We start from the raw sequence: 20,317 nt of genomic DNA on the forward strand, positions 1-20,317 counted from the left end.
CCAGCATAATTGTCTTCTCTAGGCTTTGCTGTCTCCTCATGATGTGGCCAAAGGACTTCAACTTTGTCTCTAGTCTCCTTCCCTCCAGGGAGCAGTTGGGCTTTATTTCCTGGAGGATGGACTGGTTGGATCTTCTCGCAGTCCAAGGCACTCTCAGAACTTTCCTCCAACACCACAGTTCCAAAGCATCTATCTTCCTTCGCTCAGCCTTCCCTAAGGTCCAGCTCTCACATCTGTAGGTGACTATAGGGAATACCATGGCTTTGACCACCTTAAAATGTGGGGAGGCTAAATTAACTGATTTACGAGGCCATAAAAAAGACTCCAGCAAAGCATTCCAGCAGGGAAGCATGCGAGGAATGCAGAAGTGCTTCGTCAGCATCGCAGATGGACGATGAAAGCGACAGCTCCGCAGCGGCCAGAAAAAGTTAAATAGTCTCTGTCTATGTCTGTATATGTTTGTATATCAAAAATTGGCATTGAATGTTTGCCATATATGTGTACACTGTAATCCGCCCTGAGTCCCCTGCGGGGTGAGAAGGGCGGAATATAAAAGCTGTAAATAAGTAAATAAATAAATAAATAAGCATCCTCAGTGGTAGTGAGACCTCACTACCTCTGAGGATGCTTGCCATAGATGCAGGCGAAACATCAGGAGAGAATGCCTCTAGAACATGGCCTTATAGCCCGAAAAAACCTACAACAACCCAATGACCAGAACAGATTGAAAGTGGCTTAATGGGATATGGGATCTTGACAATCTTACATAGCTGGCTTTGCTACAGGCTTTCTGAAAAAACATTTTAGTTGCTATGGAGACTTTCCTCCGAAAACCAAGAATACTTTCTGCACTAAAAATGGCACACGGAGGATGACGGCATTAATAGAGTGATGGCAGACAAACCGTAGGACGCACATTTAGAATCAGAGAATCTGAAGCATTTGAGGAGGATCCCAAGGGCCATGCCGTCCAGAGGCGGCCCTAGGTAATTTTCAACAGTAAGCAAACATTATTTTGGCGCCCCCCCCAACCAATCATTGATATATATTTTCTGTTTGTCATGGGAGTACTGTGTGCCATATTTGGTTCTATTCCATCATTGGTGGAGTTCAGAATGCTCTTTGATTGTAGGTGAACTATACATCTCAGTAACTACACTTGCCGCATTGCCTGGCCCGCTTTGGGTCCGGAGGCATGCCTGAAGACCCCGGCGTGTGCACCAAAGTCACCTCTTCTCCTGACTTTCTCCTCAACCATTGGGACAGAGAGAGAGAGAGAGAGAGAGAGAGAGAGAGAGGTGGAGATGCGCAGCTTTCCTGAAGGTAGGCGCAAAAACAAAGGAGGGAGCGGAGGTGGGAGATACCTCCAGCCGGAGGGGCTCTCTCTCTCTCTTGGTCCGAATGGCTGAAGAGAAAGTCAGGAGAAGAGGCGACTTTTGGTGTGCACGCTGGGGTCTTCAGATACGCCTCTGGACCCGAAGCGGGCCAGGCGTGGCGGCTCCGCCTCTTGGCCCACCTGTGGATTGGGGAGAAGAGAGGAGGCGGGTGGAGTGCCGGGGGATTGGGAAAGGGAGCTGGTCATGGGGAAGAGATCTAACGCGGAGAACGATTGAGCGCCGGCTCTGCTTGCGCACCCTGTGGCCGGGTGGAGCAGGAACGAGAGGGGCGAGGCGAGGCGAGGCTCAAGGGCCCGGCCCCTTTGGGAGGAGGATCGCCGGCAGCGAGGCAAGAAAGCCGAGGCTCCCCCCGGACTGCTAGGGCTGTTGTGAGCTGAGGGGGCGCTCCTCAAGTGGCAGTCGAGGGGCATTTACAGAGGCGCCTCTGCGCCCCTGGCAAAAAAAAAGTGTTCTGCGACCGCTTACTTCGCATAATAGACGAGCCGCCCCTGATGCCGTCCAACCCCATTCTGTCATAAAGGAAGGCACCATCAAAGCCCTCCTGGCAGATGGCCATCCAGCCTCTGTTTAAAAGCTTCCAGAAAAGGAAACTCCCAACTACAGATAAGCACACCGCTGGGTGACCTCAGGTTGTCATACTAGGTCAGCAACAACCATGTTTGCTCTCCTGGCATTTGCAAAAACATCCCACTATTTATCTATCTAGTGCTACCTGCTTACGAGGCAGTTTCTAATCCAATTGAAAAGCAGCTCAAGTGTTTCACCCACTGGCTCCAAGGACGTGCCTCCCGGAGGCAGAAGGGAAATCGTTAATCAATACAGAGGATTTTTCAAAACTTTTTGCAGGAAGGAGCACTCTTTGCACAATTAGATGAGCATGGCTAGGTTCTTGGTTATGCACATCAAGATGTTTGTCATGGGAGGTCTGTGTGCCAAGTTTTTGGACCTGAACGGATTCTGGCAACCAGAACCTCTTCCTAAACTTTAGCCCTGGTAATTTAGGAATTATGCAATGGTTTGAACATGGATCCTTTATGATATAATTAATGCAGTTTGATACCGCTTGAACTGCCATGGTTCAATGCTATGGGATCATGGGAGTTGTAGTTTTGCAAGGTGGTTACCCTTCTCGGCCAAAGATTTGGTGCCTCGCCAAATTGCAACTCCCAGAATTTCATAGCCCTATCAGCTAACCTTTTATATTATATACTAGCTTGGGGACTTAGAATCATAGAATCAAAGAGTTGGAAGAGACCTCCTGGGCCGTCCAGTCCAACCCCATTCTGCCAAGAAGCAGGAATATTGCATTCAAATCACCCCTGACAGATGGCCATCCAGCCTCTGCTTAAAAGCTTCCAAAGAAGGAGCCTCCACCACACTCCGGGGCAGAGAGTTCCACTGCTGAACGGCTCTCACAGTCAGGAAGTTCTTCCTCATGTTCAGATGGAATCTGAAAACTAAGAATAGTAAACCCTTATTGAAATAAAGGACACTTGGACCGTGAATACCACAGAGCCATCTGGGAGGACATAGAAAATGCCTAAAGAGGACATATTTTGTTGGGCTGGCAGTGACTGGGTTATTTGAGAAAGGCATTGTTTGTTTGTGCTCCAAGTTTAGTCTAGATCCAATGTCGACTGGGTTCAGTGGGTGTGGGTGAACTACAACTCCCATATGTAAATCCCATGGTCCATCTTCTTCCAAATCACACCAGGATGTAGAGTGGGTCTCTTCACACCTAGCTCCAGCAAACAAGAGTCCTTTGTCCCACCTTGGTCATTCCACAGATATATAAACCCATTTTCCTAGTTCCAACATACCTCACTACCCCTGAAGATGCTTGCCATAGATGCAGGTGGAAATGTCAGGAGAGCATGCCTCTAGACCATGGCCATATAGCCCGAAAAAAGTCTGCAACAACCTAGGTGTGAATGTTTCAACTGACCACCTTGATTAGCATTTGATGGCCTGACAGTGCCTGGAGCAATCTTTTGTTGAGAGGTGATTAGGTGTCCTTGTTTGTTCTCTCTCTGTTGTTGTGCTGTTGTAATTTTAAAGTTTTTAAATACTGTTAACCAGATTTTGCTCATTTTCATGGTTTCCTCCTTTCTGTTGAAATTGTCCACATGCTTGTGTGTTATGGTCATGTTTTCCTGTGAAGCTGTTACCCTCTTTGACTATTTCGAATTACAGGGAGAGTTCGTACTGAACTGTTGAGTTAAAGTTGATTTGCATTAGTTCTGCAGTGTAGGGCCTGCTTGGCTTGTGTGCTTTATGATGCCTTCATCTCATGAATATGGGTCTACCTAAAGCAGAGGAACATCCATTCCGAGTTTGGGTTTGAAATGCATACTTATCATATCAGAAGCCAACCAAGGGTACAGTTGTAATGTATTTATCTTTATTAATGACTTAGATGAAGGGCTAGAAGGCATGATCATCAAGTTTGCAGATGACACCAAATTGGGAGGGATAGCCAATACTCCAGAGGACAGGAGCAGGATTCAAAACGATCTTGACAGATTAGAGAGATGGGCCAAAACTAACAAAATGAAGTTCGACAGTGACAAATGCAAGATACTCCACTTTGGCAGGAAAAACGAAATGCAAAGATACAGAATGGGGGACGATGCCTGGCTCAAGAGCTGTATGCGTGAAAAACATCTTGGAGTCTTCGTGGACAACAAGTTAAACATGAGCCAACAATGTGATGTGGCGGCAAAAAAAGCCAATGGGATTTTGGCCTGCATCAATAGGAGCATAGTGTCTAGGTCCAGGGAAGTCATGCTCCCCATGCTCTATTCTGCTTTGGTTAGACCACACCTGGAATATTGTGTCCAATTCTGGGCACCACAATTCAAGAGAGATATTGATAAGCTGGAATGTGTCCAGAGGAGAGCGACTAAAATGATTAAGGGTCTGGAGAACAAGCCCTATGAGGAGCGGCTTAAGGAGCTGGACATGTTTAGCCTGAAGAAGAGAAGGCTGAGAGGAGATATGATAGCCATGTATAAATATGTGAAAGGAAGCCACAGGGAGGAGGGAGCAAGCTTGTTTACTGCTTCCATGGAGACTAGGACGCATTGGAACAATGGCTTCAAACTACAAAGGAGATTCCACCTGAACATGAGGAAGAACTTCCTGACTGTGAGAGCTGTTCAGCAGTGGAACTCTCTGCCCCAGAGTGTGATGGAGGCTCCTTCTTTGGAAGTTTTTAAACAGAGGCTGGATGGCCATCTGTCAGGGGTGATTTGAATGTAATATTCCTGCTTCTTGGTAGAATGGGGTTGGACTGGATGGCCCATGAGGTCTCTTCCAACTCTAGGATTCAATGATTCTATGATTCTGAAGATGAAAAGCACATGTCTGTGTCTTAGATGGATTAGGAATACGCTGGCTTTTCCTGTAATAGGCAGTTAAGAGCACTTAGAGCTTCGAAGAGCTTCTGTTCAACCATCTCAAAGCATCCTGCTTGAGTGGTGATGGCACAATCATCAGCACAGAAAATACACCCTGCATATCCGATATTTACATTAGGATTCATAACAGTAGCAAAATTACGGTTATGAAGTAGCAACGGAAATAATTTTATGGTTGGGGGGTCACCACAACATGAGGAACTCTACTAAGGGGTCACGGCATTAGGAAGGTTGAGAAACAGTGACCTAGAGCTTCAAAGAGCTTCTGTTCAACCATCTCAAAGCATCCTGCTTGAGTGGTGATGGCACAATCATCAGCATAGAAAATACACCCTGCATATCCGATATTTACATTAGGATTCATAACAGTAGCAAAATTACGGTTATAAAGTAGCAACGGAACTAATTTTATGGTTGGTACTAAGGGGTCACGGCATTATGAAGGTTGAGAAACACGGCCTTGAACCAAAGCATATGCTTCCTGAGCCAGAAGAGAGAAAGTTTATTAACAGCTCACTATAAAATTAATACGGTTATGGCTCAATGTTATGGTGTACTGGGTGTTTTTTGTTGAGGCCCCACCACTCTTTGGCAGAGAAAACCGTGGACCATGTAAAGCTACAACTCCTAGGATTCCCTAGCATTGAGCCACGGCAGATAAAGTGGTATCGAACCACATTACATTTTACAGGATAGATGCACTATGATTGGAATGTGTCCAGATGAGGGCGACTAAAATGATCAAGGGTCTGGAGAACAAGCCCTATGAGGAGCGGCTTAAAGAGCTGGGCATGTTTAGTCTGAAGAAGAGAAGTTTGAGAGGAGATGTGACAGCCATGTATAAATATGTGAGAGGAAGCCACAGGGAGGAGGGAGCAAGCTTGTTTACTGCTTCCCTGGAGACTAGGACGCGAAACAATGGCTTCAAACTACAAGAGAGGAGATTCCATCTGAACATGAGGAACAACTTCCTGACTGTGAGAGCCGTTCAGCAGTGGAACTCTCTGCCCCGGAGTGTGGTGGAGGCTCCTTCTTTGGAAGCTTTTAAACAGAGGCTGGGTGGCCATCTGTCAGGGGTGATTTGAATGCAATATTCCTGCTTCTTGGCAGAATGGGGTTGGACTGGATGGCACATGAGGTCTATTCCAACTCTTTGATTCTATGATTGCTTCTGTATCAGGATGCTCCAAGTAACATGGGAGCTTTTCTTGGCCGGAGCTGCATGGCAGGCTTAGGGGCCGATGTGATGTCTCTTAAGCCGTAAACAACGAAATCCGATTGAGCTCAGGGTGGAGGGGGAAATCCTTAAAGCAAGGTTCAAAAGGCAAATAATACGTGTGTGTGCCTCTGTGTGTGCATTTGTATGCCCAAACAAATCCCTTCTTAACAAAACGAGTTAATTCGTCTTCTTTCCCTTTCTTTTCTCTCCGTCTCCAGGTGTGGCTTGCACGGTCATCCTCATGTACATCCTGTGCACAGACTGCTGGGTCATTGCGGCGGTCTATCTGGTGTGGCTGGTGTTTGACTGGAACACTCCCAAAAAGGGTAAGATGGGGCACAAAGACCCTGATTCACAACCTTGTGAGGATATCAGGTTATGCAGTGTTCCCTCGCTACTTCACAGTTCGCTTTTCGCGGACTCACTGTTTCGCGGGTTTTTGCCTCCCAGTTTATGAATGGTTGCCATTGCCCAGAGCAGCGATCTAATCCCACCTCCTGGCAACGATGGAGTGTGGACGGGGATTTCATCCTCCCCCTTGGGAGAGAGGCAGCCAATCAAGAGTGATTGCAAAGTAGAGATAGCTAGCAAAAAAAGGAAAAGGTACGCGGTGCCTTTAAATCTCTCCTCACTTCTGCCTCACTCTCGGAACTCGATATACGCGGGTTGAATGAAAAGTAATGCCTCCACCTTCGTAACTCCTCAACAGATGGCAGTATTGGTATGCGGCAGGTACTGGCTTGTTCAGTAGACTCTCCTCTACAGTTCCATTTTGGCGGGAAACTTTAGCATTGAACGGTTGTGTTGTTAAAGTGCAAAGTATGGAACCCTGCGCAAACGGTCAGTCAATGCGACTTAAGCAACATGCAGTCATTGAATTCTTGATAGCAGAAGGTGTCACCCCAAAGGAGATTCATCAGAGAATGCAAGCTGTTTATGGTGTTGATGTGAGTATTCTGGCCCAGACAGTTCTGGCCTATGTATTGTCGAAGGCTTTCATGGCTGGAATCACTAAGTTCTTGTGGGTTTTTTTGGGCTATATGGCTATGTTCTAGAGGCATTTCTCCTGACGTTTTGCCTGCATCTATGGCAAGCACCTCTGAGGATGCTTGCCATAGATGCAGGCGAAATGTCAGGAGAAATGCCTCTAGAACATGGCCATATAGCCCAAAAAACCCACAAGAACTTAGTTCTGGCCCAGTTTACCTGTCCTAATGTATCTCCTGCTACGAACCATCTCGCAGCTTAAGATCGTCAGGAGAGGCCCTGCTCTCAAACGCGGTTGGTGGGGACGAGAGACAGGGCCTTCTCAGCAATGGCCCCCCATCTGTGGAACTCCCTCCCTAAGGACATCAGGCTGGCCACCTCCCTCGTGTCCTTCAGAAGACAACTGAAGACCTGGCTGTGGGACCAGGCATTCGACTAGAGGCATTGACCATAGGACAATGGCAGCTTGGAAAGGAAACTTGAACATTACAACATTACGACATTGGATTTGTTTGCCTGGATCTTGGTTTTAGCGGCATATTAGTTGACTGTTAAATGAATTTTTTGATGATTTTTATAATGTTTTAATCAAGTTTTACTGTTTTTAATTGAATGTATATATTGACAGCATCACTTATGTAAAGCCGCCCTGAGTCCCCTTGTGGGAGAAGGGCGGGGTAGAAATGAAGGAAGTGGGTTGTTGTAGGTTTTTTCGGGATGTATGGCCATGGTCTAGAGGCATTCTCTCCTGACGTTTCGCCTGCACTTTGGCAAGCATTCTCAGAAGTAGTGAGGTCTGTTGGAACTAGGAAAAAGAGTTTATATATCTGTGGCATGACCAGGGTGAGACAAAGGACTCTTGTCTGCTGGAGCTAGGTGTGAATGTTTCAACTGACCACCTTGATTAGCATAATTACCTCTCAACAAAGGTTTGCCCCAGGCACAGTCAGACCATTGTCCCCTGGTCATGCCACAGATATATAAATCTTTTTGCCTAGTCCCAACAGACCTCACTACCTCTGAGGATGCTTGCCAAAGTGCAGGCGAAATGTCAGGAGAAAATGCCTCTAGACCATGGCCATACATCCCGAAAAAACCTACAACAACCCAGTGATTCCAGCCATGAAAGCCTTCGACAATACAACGAAGGAAGTATTGTGCATCGTTGGGTGAGTAAGTTTAAAGTTGTTGAGGTGGGAGCACCTGACTTGAGTGACAAACCACCGAGTTTCACAAGCAAAAGGTTGACAGATTGATTCAGGACGATCGTCGTATCACTCAGAGAGAAATTTCAAGCATAATCGGCATTTCACAAGAACGTATGGGTCACATTATTGCTTTGCTTGGCTATCGGAAGATCTGTGCACGATGGGTACCCAGGATGCTGATGCTGGTTGCGGAAATAGAATGTCGACTTCTTCTGTGATGGCTTCAGAAAACTTGTTCATGGTTGGCAGAAATGTATCCAATTGTCTGGTGGTGGAACAGTGAATAGTGGTAGTTTATTTATTTTATTTATTTATTTACTGTATTTGTATACCGCCTTTCTCAGCCAATCGGCGACTCAAGGCGGTTTCCAACAAATCAGTATACATAAAAACATAATATAGATTAAAACATTAAACAGTATAAAACACCACAAAAGCAATAAAAACAACATCATTAGCGTCTCATTATTCTCAAGCATTGTCCAGTTCCATTGTCAAATCATCCGATTTCCTATATTAGCTACTCTGCATTTGTAAACGTTGGCTTGAACAGCCATGTTTTAACTTGCCTCCGAAACGTTAAGAGGGAGGGAGCAGATCTGATCTCCTTAGGGAGGGCGTTCCATAGCTGAGTGGCCACCACTGAGAAGACCCTGTCTCTCGTCCAGAGGCGGCCCTAGGTAATTTTCAATGGTAAGCAAACAGTATTTTGGCGCCCCCTCCCCCAACCAATCACTGATATATATTTTCTGTTCATTGTGGGAGTTCTGTGTGCCATATTTGGTTCAATTCCATCATTGGTGGAGTTCAGAATGCTCATTGATTGTAGGTGAACTATACATCCCACTAACTACAACTCTCATATCTCATGGTCTATTTTCCCCCAAGAGCGCCCTTGGGCAAAATCAACGCTACTGCAAATGCTTATTTTGCATAATGGGTTGAGCCACCCCTACTCTCGTCCCCGCCAAACGTACTTGTGATGAAGGTGGGGCCGAGAGCAGGGCTTCCCCAAGCGTTCTTAAAGTCCTTGATGGTTCGTAAGGGGAGATACATTCAGACAGGTAAGTTGGGCCAGAACCGTTAAAGAGCACATTTTAAGGATTTATTTTATTTATTTATTTGTCGTGTCAGATTAACCAGTCAATTATATTACATTTCTAACAGAATAAAGCAAACAAACAGATAAAATACAACATTTGTGAATTTGGTAGTTGGTTAAATGTCCTTTGACCAGTATCTGGTCCCTTGGAGTGCTTCTGGTGTTGCTGCAAGAAGGTCCTCCCTTGTGCATGTGGCAGGGCTCAGGTTGCAATGCAGCAGGTGGTCAGTGGTTTGCTCCTCTCCGCATTCGCATATCGAGGATTCCACTTTGTAGCCCCATTTCTGAAGGTTGGCTCTGCATCTTGTGGTGCCAGAACGCAGTCCTTCCAAGTCGCCCAGTCTTCTGTGTGCCCAGGAGGGAGTCACTCATTTGGTATCAGCCATTGATTGAAGCTCTGGGTTTGAGCCTGCCACTTTTGGACTCTCGCTTGCTGAGGTGTTCCAGCGAGTGTCTCTGTAGATCTTAGAAAACTATTTCTTGATTTAAGGCGTTGGCGTGCTGGCTAATACCCAAACAGGGGATGAGCTGGAGATGTCTCTGCCTTGGTCCTTTCACTATTGGCTGCTACTTCCGGGCGGATATCAGGTGGTGCAATGCCGGCTAAGCAGTGTAATTTCTCCAGTGGTGTAGGGCGCAGACACCCCGTGATAATGCAACATGTCTCATTAAGAGCCACATCCACTGTTTTAGTGTGGTGAGATGTGTTCCACACTGGGCATGCATACTCAGCAGCAGAGTAGCACAGTGCAAGGGCAGATGTCTTCACTGTGTCTGGTTGTGATCCCCAGGTTGTGCCAGTCAGCTTTCGTATGATATTGTTTCTAGCAACCACTTTTTGCTTGATGTTCAGGCAGTGCTTCTTGTAGGTAATTCTAAGGATTATTTCTGCATTTGATTTTTTAAAATATTCCCATCCAAATCCAAGTAACGAAGGTGGAGGCATTACTTTTCATTCAACCCTCATATATATGTGTGTGTGTGTGTGTGTATATATACCGTCCCTATTTCATGGATTTTCACTTTTCGTAGATGGCCCTGGGACCTCTTGGGGGTCTCTTTGAACCCTGTTTCTGATTCCTCTTGAGGTTACACTGCAACATTTTTCTGAACTTGTCATTAGTAATATCTGTCTGTCCTTACCTGGTATCTACTTAAAACCTGTGCTTTGGGAAGCAATGACCTGAATACTATGGTAATCCGTGCTAGAGTGAACCCATTGAATGGATAGATGAATGAATGGTGAGTCAACACTTACATAAATTCCACTGATTTAATGAGTTTGCTCTAGTTGGAACCATACGTTAAGGCCGGTGAATTCCTTAATGGTGTCAAGCAGACTTCACACTCTGTTTGGCACTTGGAAGATATTTTGGAGCGTAGGTGTCTCTACACTATAGAACTAATGCAGTTTGACACCACTTTAAATACCAAGGCTGGGTAATATGGAATCCTGGGTGTTGTAGGTTTGCAAGGGTTTTCACTTTTTCCGTCGAAGGATGCTGGTGCTTCCCCAAACTATAACTCCCAGCATTCTTTAGCTTTGAGATTTGGTAGTGCAAGTGGTATCAAAATGCATTAATTTTGCAGCATAGATGCATCCTTTTGATTCCCATCAGCATTTGGCACCATCTAATCACCCCTCAACAAAAGTTTGCTCTATGCAGTGCCAGGCCATCAAATGCTAATCAAGGTGGTCAGTTGAAACATTCACACCTAGCTCCAGCGGACAAGAGTCCTTTGTCCCATCCTAGTCACTCCACAGATATATAAACCCTTTTTCCTAGTTCCAACAGACCTCACTACCTCTGAGGATGCTTGCCATAGATGCAGGCGAAACGTCAGGAGAGAATGCCTCTAGACCATGGCCATACAGCCCGAAAAAACCTACAACAACCCAGTGATTCCGGCCATGAAAGCTCTAAAATTACAACAACAGAGAGGAAACAAACAAGGACATCTAATCACCTCTCAACAAAAGATTGCCCCAGGCACTGCCAGGCAATCAAATGCTAATCAAGGTGGTCAGTTGAAACATTCACACCTAGCTCCAGCAGACAAGAGTCCTTTGTCCCACCCTAGTCATTCCACAGATATATAAACTCTTTTTCCTAGTTCCAATAGACCTCACTACCTCTGAGGATGCTTGCCATAGATGCAGGCGAAACGTCATGAGAGAATGCCTCTAGACCATGGCCATATAGCCCAAAAAAACCTACAACAACCCAATTGGCACCATGTTCCATGATTGGGATTTATGTAATCATAGAGATGGAAGAGAACCCAAGGCCCATCCAGTCCTACCCTCTTCTGCCAGGCATGGGTGGTTCAATGCATTAAACCTTGTGCCAGCTGGATTGTTGACCTGAAGGTTGGTGGTTCGAATCTGTAAGACAGGGTGAGCTCCCATCTGTCAGCTCCAGCTTCTCGTGCAGGGACATGAGAGAAGCCTCCCGCAGGATGGTAAAAACATCCCACTGGAGACGTGGTGGCACAATGCATCAAACCTTTTGCCAGCTGGATTGTTGACCTGAAGGTTGGTGGTTCAAATCCGTAAGACAGGGTGAGGTCCCATCTGTCAGCTCCAGCTTTCTCATTTGGGGACATGAGAGCAGCCCCTCGCAGGATGGTAAAAACATCCCACTGGAGGCTTGGTGGCACAATGCATCAAACTTTGTGCCAGCTGGATTGTTGACCTGAAGGTTGGTGGTTCGAATCTGTAAGACAGGGTGAGCTCCCATCTGTCAGCTCCAGCTTCTCATGCAGGGACATGAGAGAAGCCTCCCGCAGGATGGTAAAAACATCCCACTGGAGACGTGGTGGCACAATGCATCAAACCTTGTGCCAGCTGGATTGTTGACCTGAAGGTTGGTGGTTCGAATCCGTAAGACAGGGTGAGCTCCTATCTGTCAGCTCCAGCTTCTCATGCAGGGACATGAGAGCAGCCCCTCGCAGGATGGTAAAAACATCCCACTGGAGACGTGGTGACACAATGCATCAAACCTTGTGCCAGCTGGACTGCTGACCTGAAGGTTGGTGGTTCGAATCCGTAAGACAGGGTGAGCTGCCATCTCTCAGCTCCAGCTTCTCATGCAGGGACATGAGAGAAGCCTATCACAGGATGGTAAAAATGCAGATGGCCAATTTCTCACATCAGAAGCAACTTGCAGTTTCTCAAACTGCTTCTGACAGGAAAAAAGCCCTCCTGACAGATGGCCATCTGGCCTCTGCTTAAAAACCTCCAGAGAATGTAAAGCAGCATATTAATTGTTGAACCGCTCTTACCATCAGTGATGTTTATGTATTTGTAATCTAAAAAAACAGGGATCAGCTATGGACAGAAGCTGAGTGTGGACCCCAAGGCTATTTTTGATGTCCTTTTCCAGCCTCTTTGAATGGGTGAATTCCCTCCCTTAGAAGCCTTGTTGTACTACTGTATTCTGCACTTCTCTTTCCTTTTCTGACACGTTCTTGTTTCCCTGACAGGAGGAAGAAGATCTCAGTGGGTCAGAAACTGGGCCGTGTGGCGATACTTCCGGGATTACTTCCCAGTCCGAGTAAGTATGGCAATGTATTCTTCAACTGCAGCATATTCCCTGAGATGACTTTGTCTGAATATGTTGGATTGAGCCAAAAGGATGGTTCCCAAAGGTCCTCTTTCTCCCTTCTGGGGAGAAGTTGTTAGGGAAAGTTTTCCCGTGACATTAAGTCCAGTCATGTCCAACTCTGGGGGTTGGTGCTAATCTCCATTTCTAAGCCGAAGAGCCAGCGTTGTCCATAGACACCTCCAAAGTCTTGTGGCCAGCATGACTGCATGGAGCACTGTTACCTTCCAGCCAGAGCGGAACCTACTGATCTACTCAAATCTGCATGTTTTTGAACTGCTAGGTTGGCAGAAGCTGCGGCTGACAGCGGAAGCTCATGCCGCTCCCAGGATTCAAACCTGCGACCTTTCGGTCAACAAGTTCAGCAGCTCAACATTTTGACCCACTGTGCCACTGAGTGCTCCATATATTTAGCAGGAGGCAATTACACCTCCAAAGTCATGTGGCCGGCATGACTGCAAGGAGCACCGTTACTTTCCCACCAGAGCGGTACCTGTTGATCTACTCACATTCTGCTAGGTTGGCAGAAGCTGGGGCTGACAACGGGAGCTCACCCCACTCCCCGGATACCAACCTGTGACCTTTTGATCAGCAAGTTTAGTGGCTCAGTCATTTAACCCTCTGCACCACCGGGAAACTACCCTAAATATAGCAGAGCATCCAAAAACAGACAGGACATCAATGTTGAGCATGAACGCTTGTTACCACAACCACGATTTAAGGTTCTTGCAAAAGGTCAGGAGGGGAGGGGCAAATCTAACCTCCTTAGGGAGTTCCACAGCCGGGGGGTCACCACGGAGAAGGCCCTGTCTCTCGTCCCCACCAAACGCAACTTCAATGGTGGTGGGGCCAAGATATTAAGGCCCTTGATGGTTCATAGAGGGAGATATGTTTGGACAGGTAAGCTGTATTGACCACCTTTCTGCTTTTGAACCTGTCTGTGAGGTTGGTTGCCCTGTGGATGAACTAGAACTCCTTATCAAAGGGCGTCCTTTGCCTGAAGCGTGTTGACTTGCAGTTTCTTCCCCGCACTTTTGCCTGCAGCTGGTTTGTTTTGGTGCAGGTTGGCACCGATCTCCCTGCTTTTATAGCCCAGTTACCAAAGGTACTGATCTCATCCCAGACATCCTTGGTGATGACAACATCATTTGGATCTAAAGGTCTCTGATTATACATTCTATTTGTGTGGAACTTGTTTCTAGGTTTGCTTGGCTTGCAAATCAACAGTTTCATCAGTACCTCTAAGGATTTATTATGGACAGCTATTGGCTAATTGCTATCTCATCAGTTTTGAATTATGGCAACTCTATGAATGAGGAACCTTCAAGACGAGCTGTTAATAGTCTGCTCAGGTCTTGCAAACATTAAATAATTGCTTTCTTTTGGGTTTATCTATCCATCAGCAATGCAATCTTCCTTCCTTTTTTTTCTACCATCCATTATGGTGCAATCCCCAGTATCCACAGGATTGGTACCTGCAGTTTCATTTATCCACGCCCAACAAAATATGTCCTCTTTAGGCATTTTCTATGTCCTCCCAGATGGCGCTATGGTATTCATGATCCAGGCGTCCTTTATTTCAATAGGGGTTTACTATTCTTAGTTTTCAGATTCCATCTGAACATGAGGAAGAAGTTCCTGACTGTGAGAGCTGTTCAGCAGTGGAACTCTCTGCCGCGGAGTGTGGTGGAGGCTCCTTCTTTGGAGGCTTTGAAACAGAGGCTGGATGGCCATCTGTCAGGGGTGATTTGAATGCAATATTCCTGCTTCTTGGCAGAATGGGGTTGGACTGGATGGCCCATGAGGTCTCTACCAACTCTTTGATTCTATGATTCTATGTTCAGCAGTGGAACTCTCTGCCCCGGAGTGTGGTGGAGGCCCCTTCTTTGGAGGCTTTGAAACAGAGGCTGGATGGCCATCTGTCAGGGGTGATTTGAATGCAATATTCCTGCTTCTTGGCAGAATGGGTTTGGACTAGATAGCGCATGAGGTCTCTTTCAACTCTTTGATTCTATGATTCTATGTTCAGCAGTGGAACTCTCTGCCCCGGAGTGTGGTGGAGGCTCCTTCTTTGGAGGCTTTTAAACAGATGCTGGATGGCCATCTGTCAGGGGTGATTTGAATGCAATATTCCTGCTTCTCGGCAGAATGGGGTTGGACTGGATGGCCCATGAGGTCTCTTCCAACTCTTTGATTCTATGATTCTATGTTCAGCAGTGGAACTCTCTGCCCCGGAGTGTGGTAGAGGCTCCTTCTTTGGAAGTTTTTAAACAGAGGCTGGATGGCCATCTGTCAGGGGTGATTTGAATGCAATATTCCTGCTTCTTGGCAGAATGGGGTTGGACTGGATGGCCCATGAGGTCTCTTTCAACTCTTTGATTCTATGATTCTATGTTCAGCAGTGGAACTCTCTGCCCCAGAGTGTGGTGGAGGCTCCTTCTTTGGAAGCTTTTAAACAGAGGCTGGATGGCCATCTGTCAGGGGTGATTTGAATGCAATATTCCTGCTTCTCAGCAGAATGGTGTTGGACTGGATGACCCATGAGGTCTCTTTCAACTCTTTGATTCTATGATTCTATGTTCAGCAGTGGAACTCTCTGCCCCAGAGTGTGGTGGAGGCTCCTTCTTTGGAAGCTTTTAAACAGAGGCTGGATGGCCATCTGTCAGGGGTGATTTGAATGCAATATTCCTGCTTCTCAGCAGAATGGGGTTGGACTGGATGACCCATGAGGTCTCTTCCAACTCTGTGATTCTATGATTCTATGTATCCATCCGAAGACGGGGAACATATTCCCCATGGATATGGGGGCCATACTGTGTTGTCTTTCTGGTAAGTCATGTCATCTCACGACCTATCCAAAGTATGGCAGTTTCCGTCTAGTCATTGAGCTTCTTACTGTAGGTTGAGCCTTTACCCGGAATGCTTTGCAGATATGAAAAAAGCATGGATAACCCTGGGTGTTTCTTCATGCTTGTTTTTGTCATTTCAAGGTTTGGATTTTGGCTCATGACTCCTGACCTTGTACACTATAGTCCTCCCTTTTAAGCAGGGCAAGTGGATCCCCATCTTTCAGGTGGATGTGACCTCTACTAGGTCTTGCTATACAACACTGTCATGTGGCAGCAAAAAAAGCCAATGGGATTTTGGCCTGCATCAATAGGAGCATAGCGTCTAGATCCAAGGAAGTAATGCTATCCATGCTCTATTCCGCTTTGGTTAGACCACACTTGGAATATTGTGTCCAATTCTGGGCACCACAACTCAAGAGACAAGCTGGAATGTGTCCAGAGGAGGGCGACTAAAATGATCAAGGGTCTGGAGAACAAGCCCTATGAGGAGCGGCTTAAGGAGCTGGGCATGTTTAGCCTGAAGAAGAGAAGGCTGAGAGGAGATATGATAGCCGTGTCTAAATATGTGAGAAGAAGCCACAAGGAGGAGGGAGCAAGCTTCCTTTCTGCTTCCATGGAGATTAGGACAAGGAACAATGGCTTCAAACTACAAGAAAGGAGATTCCATCTGAACATGAGGAAGAACTTCCTGACTGTGAGAGCCGTTCAGTAGTGGAACTCACTGCCCCGGAGTGTGGTGGAGACTCCTTCTTTGGAAGCTTTTAAACAGAGGCTGGATGGCCATCTGTCAGGGGTGATTTGAATGCAATATTCCTGCTTCTTGGCAGAATGGGGTTGGACTGGATTGCCCAGGAGGTCTCTTCCAACTCTTTGAATCTATGATTCTATATCTTTTCCTTGGAATCGTGATTATAGGGAAGTGCTTGTTACCGACTTCTCTTTCCAACACTGAGAGCTCAAATAGTCAAATTGTATGCAGAAACTGGAAAAAACAACCGTGTTCCTTATTTGTACTCTAACAAGAGCTGGATGTCCCGTGAAACCAACCACATTGTTGGAACAACGGTTGCTGTTTCAGCATTTGTGATAAATGGCTTAGATAATCTATCTCAAAGGAGGAGGAGATGGGAGGCGGTCATCGGGTTAGATATTATTTTTCTCCCAGTGCCAACTTCTTGCATAACGGAGCCCAATATAACCTTTTGGCTCAAATTGGGAAGAGCTTCAAGGCTGAGCCTGGTCCAAGGTCTTCAACTGTTAGGACAGAGACAGGAAGGACGTGATTCTCCCAATGTTGTTGAAATGTAGTTTCCAGATTCCCTCACCGTTCCTGATGCTGGCAATGGAAGCTGGGATTTGGAAAACTTTTACTGGCCTTTTCTCAAATATCCCAAAATATCCCAAAATAGATTGGGTCCTATCTGCTTCTGCACATTCTGCATATCCATAGAGACATGTGTCCCTAACCCCAGCGAATGTGGAGGGCTTTTATTTATCGTGTCAGGGCAACCAGTCGATTATATTACATTTCTAACAGAACAAAGCAAACAACAGAAAATACAAAATTTGTGAGTTTGGTAGTTGATTAAATGTCCTTTGACCAGTATCTGGCCACTTGGAGTGCTTCTGGTGTTGCTGCAAGAAGGTCCTCCATTGTGCATGTGGCAGGGCTCAGGTTGCATTGCAGCAGGTGGTCTGTGGTTTGCTCCTCTCCACACTCGCATGTCGAGGATTCCACTTTGTAGTCCCATTTCTTGAGGTTGGCTCTGCATCTCGTGGTGCCAGAGCGCAGTCTCTTCAGTGCCTTCCAAGTCACCCAGTTTTCCGTGTGCCCAGGGGGGAGTCTCTCATTTGGTATCAGCCATTGGTTGAGGTTCTGGGTTTGAGCCTGCCACTTTTGGACTCTCGCTTGCTGAGGTGTTCCAGCGAGTGTCTCTGTAGATCTTAGAAAACTATTTCTAGATTAAGTCATTGACGTGCTGGCTGATACCCAAACAGGGGATGAGCTGGTGATGTCTCTGCCTTGGTCCTTTCACTATTGGCTGCTACTTCCCGGCGGATGTCAGGTGGTGCAATACCGGCTAAGCAGTGTAATTTCTCCAGTGGTGTAGGGCGCAGACACCCCGTGATAATGCGGCATGTCTCATTGAGAGCCACATCCACTGTTTTAGTGTGGTGAGATGTGTTCCATACTGGGCATGCATACTCAGCAGCAGAGTAGCACAGCGCAAGGGCAGATGTCTTCACTGTATCTGGTTGTGATCCCCAGGTTGTGCCAGTCAGCTTTCGTATGATATTGTTTCTAGCACCCACTTTATGCTTGATGTTCAGGCAGTGCTTCTTGTAGGTCAGAGCATGGTCCAGGGTGACTCCCAGGTATTTGGGTGTGCTGCAATGCTCCAGTGGGATCCCTTCCCAGGTGATCTTCAGGTGATTGTACATTTATTTCTAATGGCATTTTGTAAATCTCATTGACTCAGTGGGTGTCTTGGCAGTCAGAGTTTAGCTAATAGATTTAAACCTTAAACATGCAATATGGGAAGAGGCCTTTGGGCAACTTTGCATAAGTTTTTCCAGTAAATAAAGCAAGACATTTCCCTACCCATCCATCTGTCTGTCTGTCTAATGCTTAACAACCAGGGAACAATTCTATATTAGCCACTCCAGCTCTATCTACCCATTTATAGCCATTAGGGCTGGGCAATTCGTTTCGTTAATTTGTAATTCGTTAAAAAATTCGTTAATTTTTGAATTATGAAATGATTACAAAACTTATTTTTAAACCTGGAAGTGTTTTTAAATATCGAAACGGCAGGCGCCAAAAATTTTTGTATTTCTGTCCATTTCGGAAATACGTAAGATGGCCGCCTGGCTTGCTGGGAGCTCTCCTCTCTCGGCGCCGGCTGAGCAAGCGAGAGGGCGAGCGACGAGCGAGAGGGCGAGGGCGAGCGGTGAGCGAGAGGGCGAGTGAGAGGGCGAGCGGTGAGCGAGAGGGCGAGTGAGAGGGCGAGCGGCGAGCGAGAGGGCAAGGGCGAGCGGCGAGCGAGAGGGCGAGTGAGAGGGCGAGCGGCGAGCGAGAGGGCGAGCGGCGAGCGAGAGGGCAAGGGCGAGCGGCGAGCGAGAGGGCGAGTGAGAGGGCGAGCGGCGAGCGAGAGGGCAAGGGCGAGCGGCGAGCGAGAGGGCGAGTGAGAGGGCGAGCGGCGAGCGAGAGGGCAAGGGCGAGCGGTGAGCGAGAGGGCGAGTGAGAGGGCGAGCAGCGAGCGAGAGGGCGAGCGGCGAGCGGCGAGTGAGAGGGCGAGCGAGAGGGCGAGCGAGAGGGCGAGCGAGAGGGCGAGAGGGAGGTCTCCTTCTCTTTCTTTCATTGGCTCAATGCTGTAGCATCCTGGGAGTTGTAGTTTGGCAGCCTTGGAAAAAGAGCCCCTCCTGGAAGGAACCCATCCCAGCGAGAGGGCGAGCGAGAGGGCGAGCGGCGAGCGAGAGGGCCCGCCAGAGTGAGTGCCTGCCTTCCCTCAATAATAATTTCTCCTCCCTATTCTACTAAATTAATAATTAAATTTTAAAAATATTTTAAAAATATTGAAAAAAAAAGGGCGCCATCTTTACAAAATGTTTTGTAAATATTTACGAAATTTCGTAAATACCGAACTTTTTTTTTGGAAAATTTTGTAATTATTTTAAATATCAAAACAAAAAAACACCCCAATTACAAATCGATTTTAGAAACAAATTTTTGCGTTGTTACCCAGGCCTAATAGCCATACTTACCAGTCATCTATGTATCTCTCTGAACAATCACATAGCAGTTCTATTTAGCCACTCCAGGGCTGCCCAATCATTCATTAGATATTTCTTTGCCTTATTTATATCCCGCCTATCTCTACCCCGAGGGGGACTCAAGGCGGCTTACTATCTATCTATCTATCTATCTATCTCTTAACAACCAGAGAGCAATTTTGTTTAGCCATTCCAGATCTATTTATTTATTTACGGCATTTATATTCCGCCCCTCTCACCCAGAAGGGGACTCAGGGTGGATCACAGAACACATACACAGCAAACATTCAATGCTGTTAAACAGACAGGATAGACAACAGATAGAGGTATTATGTCTGCATTTTTCCAACTTTGGCATCCTGGAGGTTGTGCTCGATTCTGGCCACAGGGGGTGCTGTTGCTCCATCCTCTATAACAAAGAGCCCTTGATCACAGATTTCCTTCTTCCATTGATCCCCAACATTTTCTGGTATTTCCTTTATGGTGCCATAAAATACCTCCCCACTTAAGCAGTGCCTAATTTCTCTACTCACAGCTCACAACTGTTTTCAAACTGCTTAGGTGGACAGTAAGCTGGGCTGAAGGTCAGGTGCTCACCCCGACCCGAGCTTTGAACTGCCAACCTTTCAATTGGTAAGGTCTATTGCTGCTGGTGATGAACCAGCTGTGCTCAAGCCCAGCTCCATCTATCCATAATTATTTTAACAACCAGAGAGCAATTCTGTTTTACCATTCCAGATCTATCTATCTATCTATC

General features: G+C 46.6%; 1 protein-coding gene across 1 annotated transcript in view; it reads left to right on the forward strand.

Moving 5' to 3' along the window:
- The window catches only part of DGAT2 (diacylglycerol O-acyltransferase 2), a 69,100-nt gene that overhangs the window by 38,989 nt on the left and 9,794 nt on the right, over positions 1–20,317 (forward strand). The window contains exons 3-4 of the mRNA XM_060771251.2: positions 6,254–6,361; positions 12,819–12,889. Of these exons, the coding sequence (XP_060627234.1) occupies positions 6,254–6,361; positions 12,819–12,889 (179 nt within the window). The remainder of the gene's footprint in view (positions 1–6,253; positions 6,362–12,818; positions 12,890–20,317) is intronic.

This window comes from Anolis sagrei, chromosome 3, assembly GCF_037176765.1.
Source record: "Anolis sagrei isolate rAnoSag1 chromosome 3, rAnoSag1.mat, whole genome shotgun sequence".
In the NCBI taxonomy this organism is placed as follows: domain Eukaryota; kingdom Metazoa; phylum Chordata; class Lepidosauria; order Squamata; family Dactyloidae; genus Anolis; species Anolis sagrei.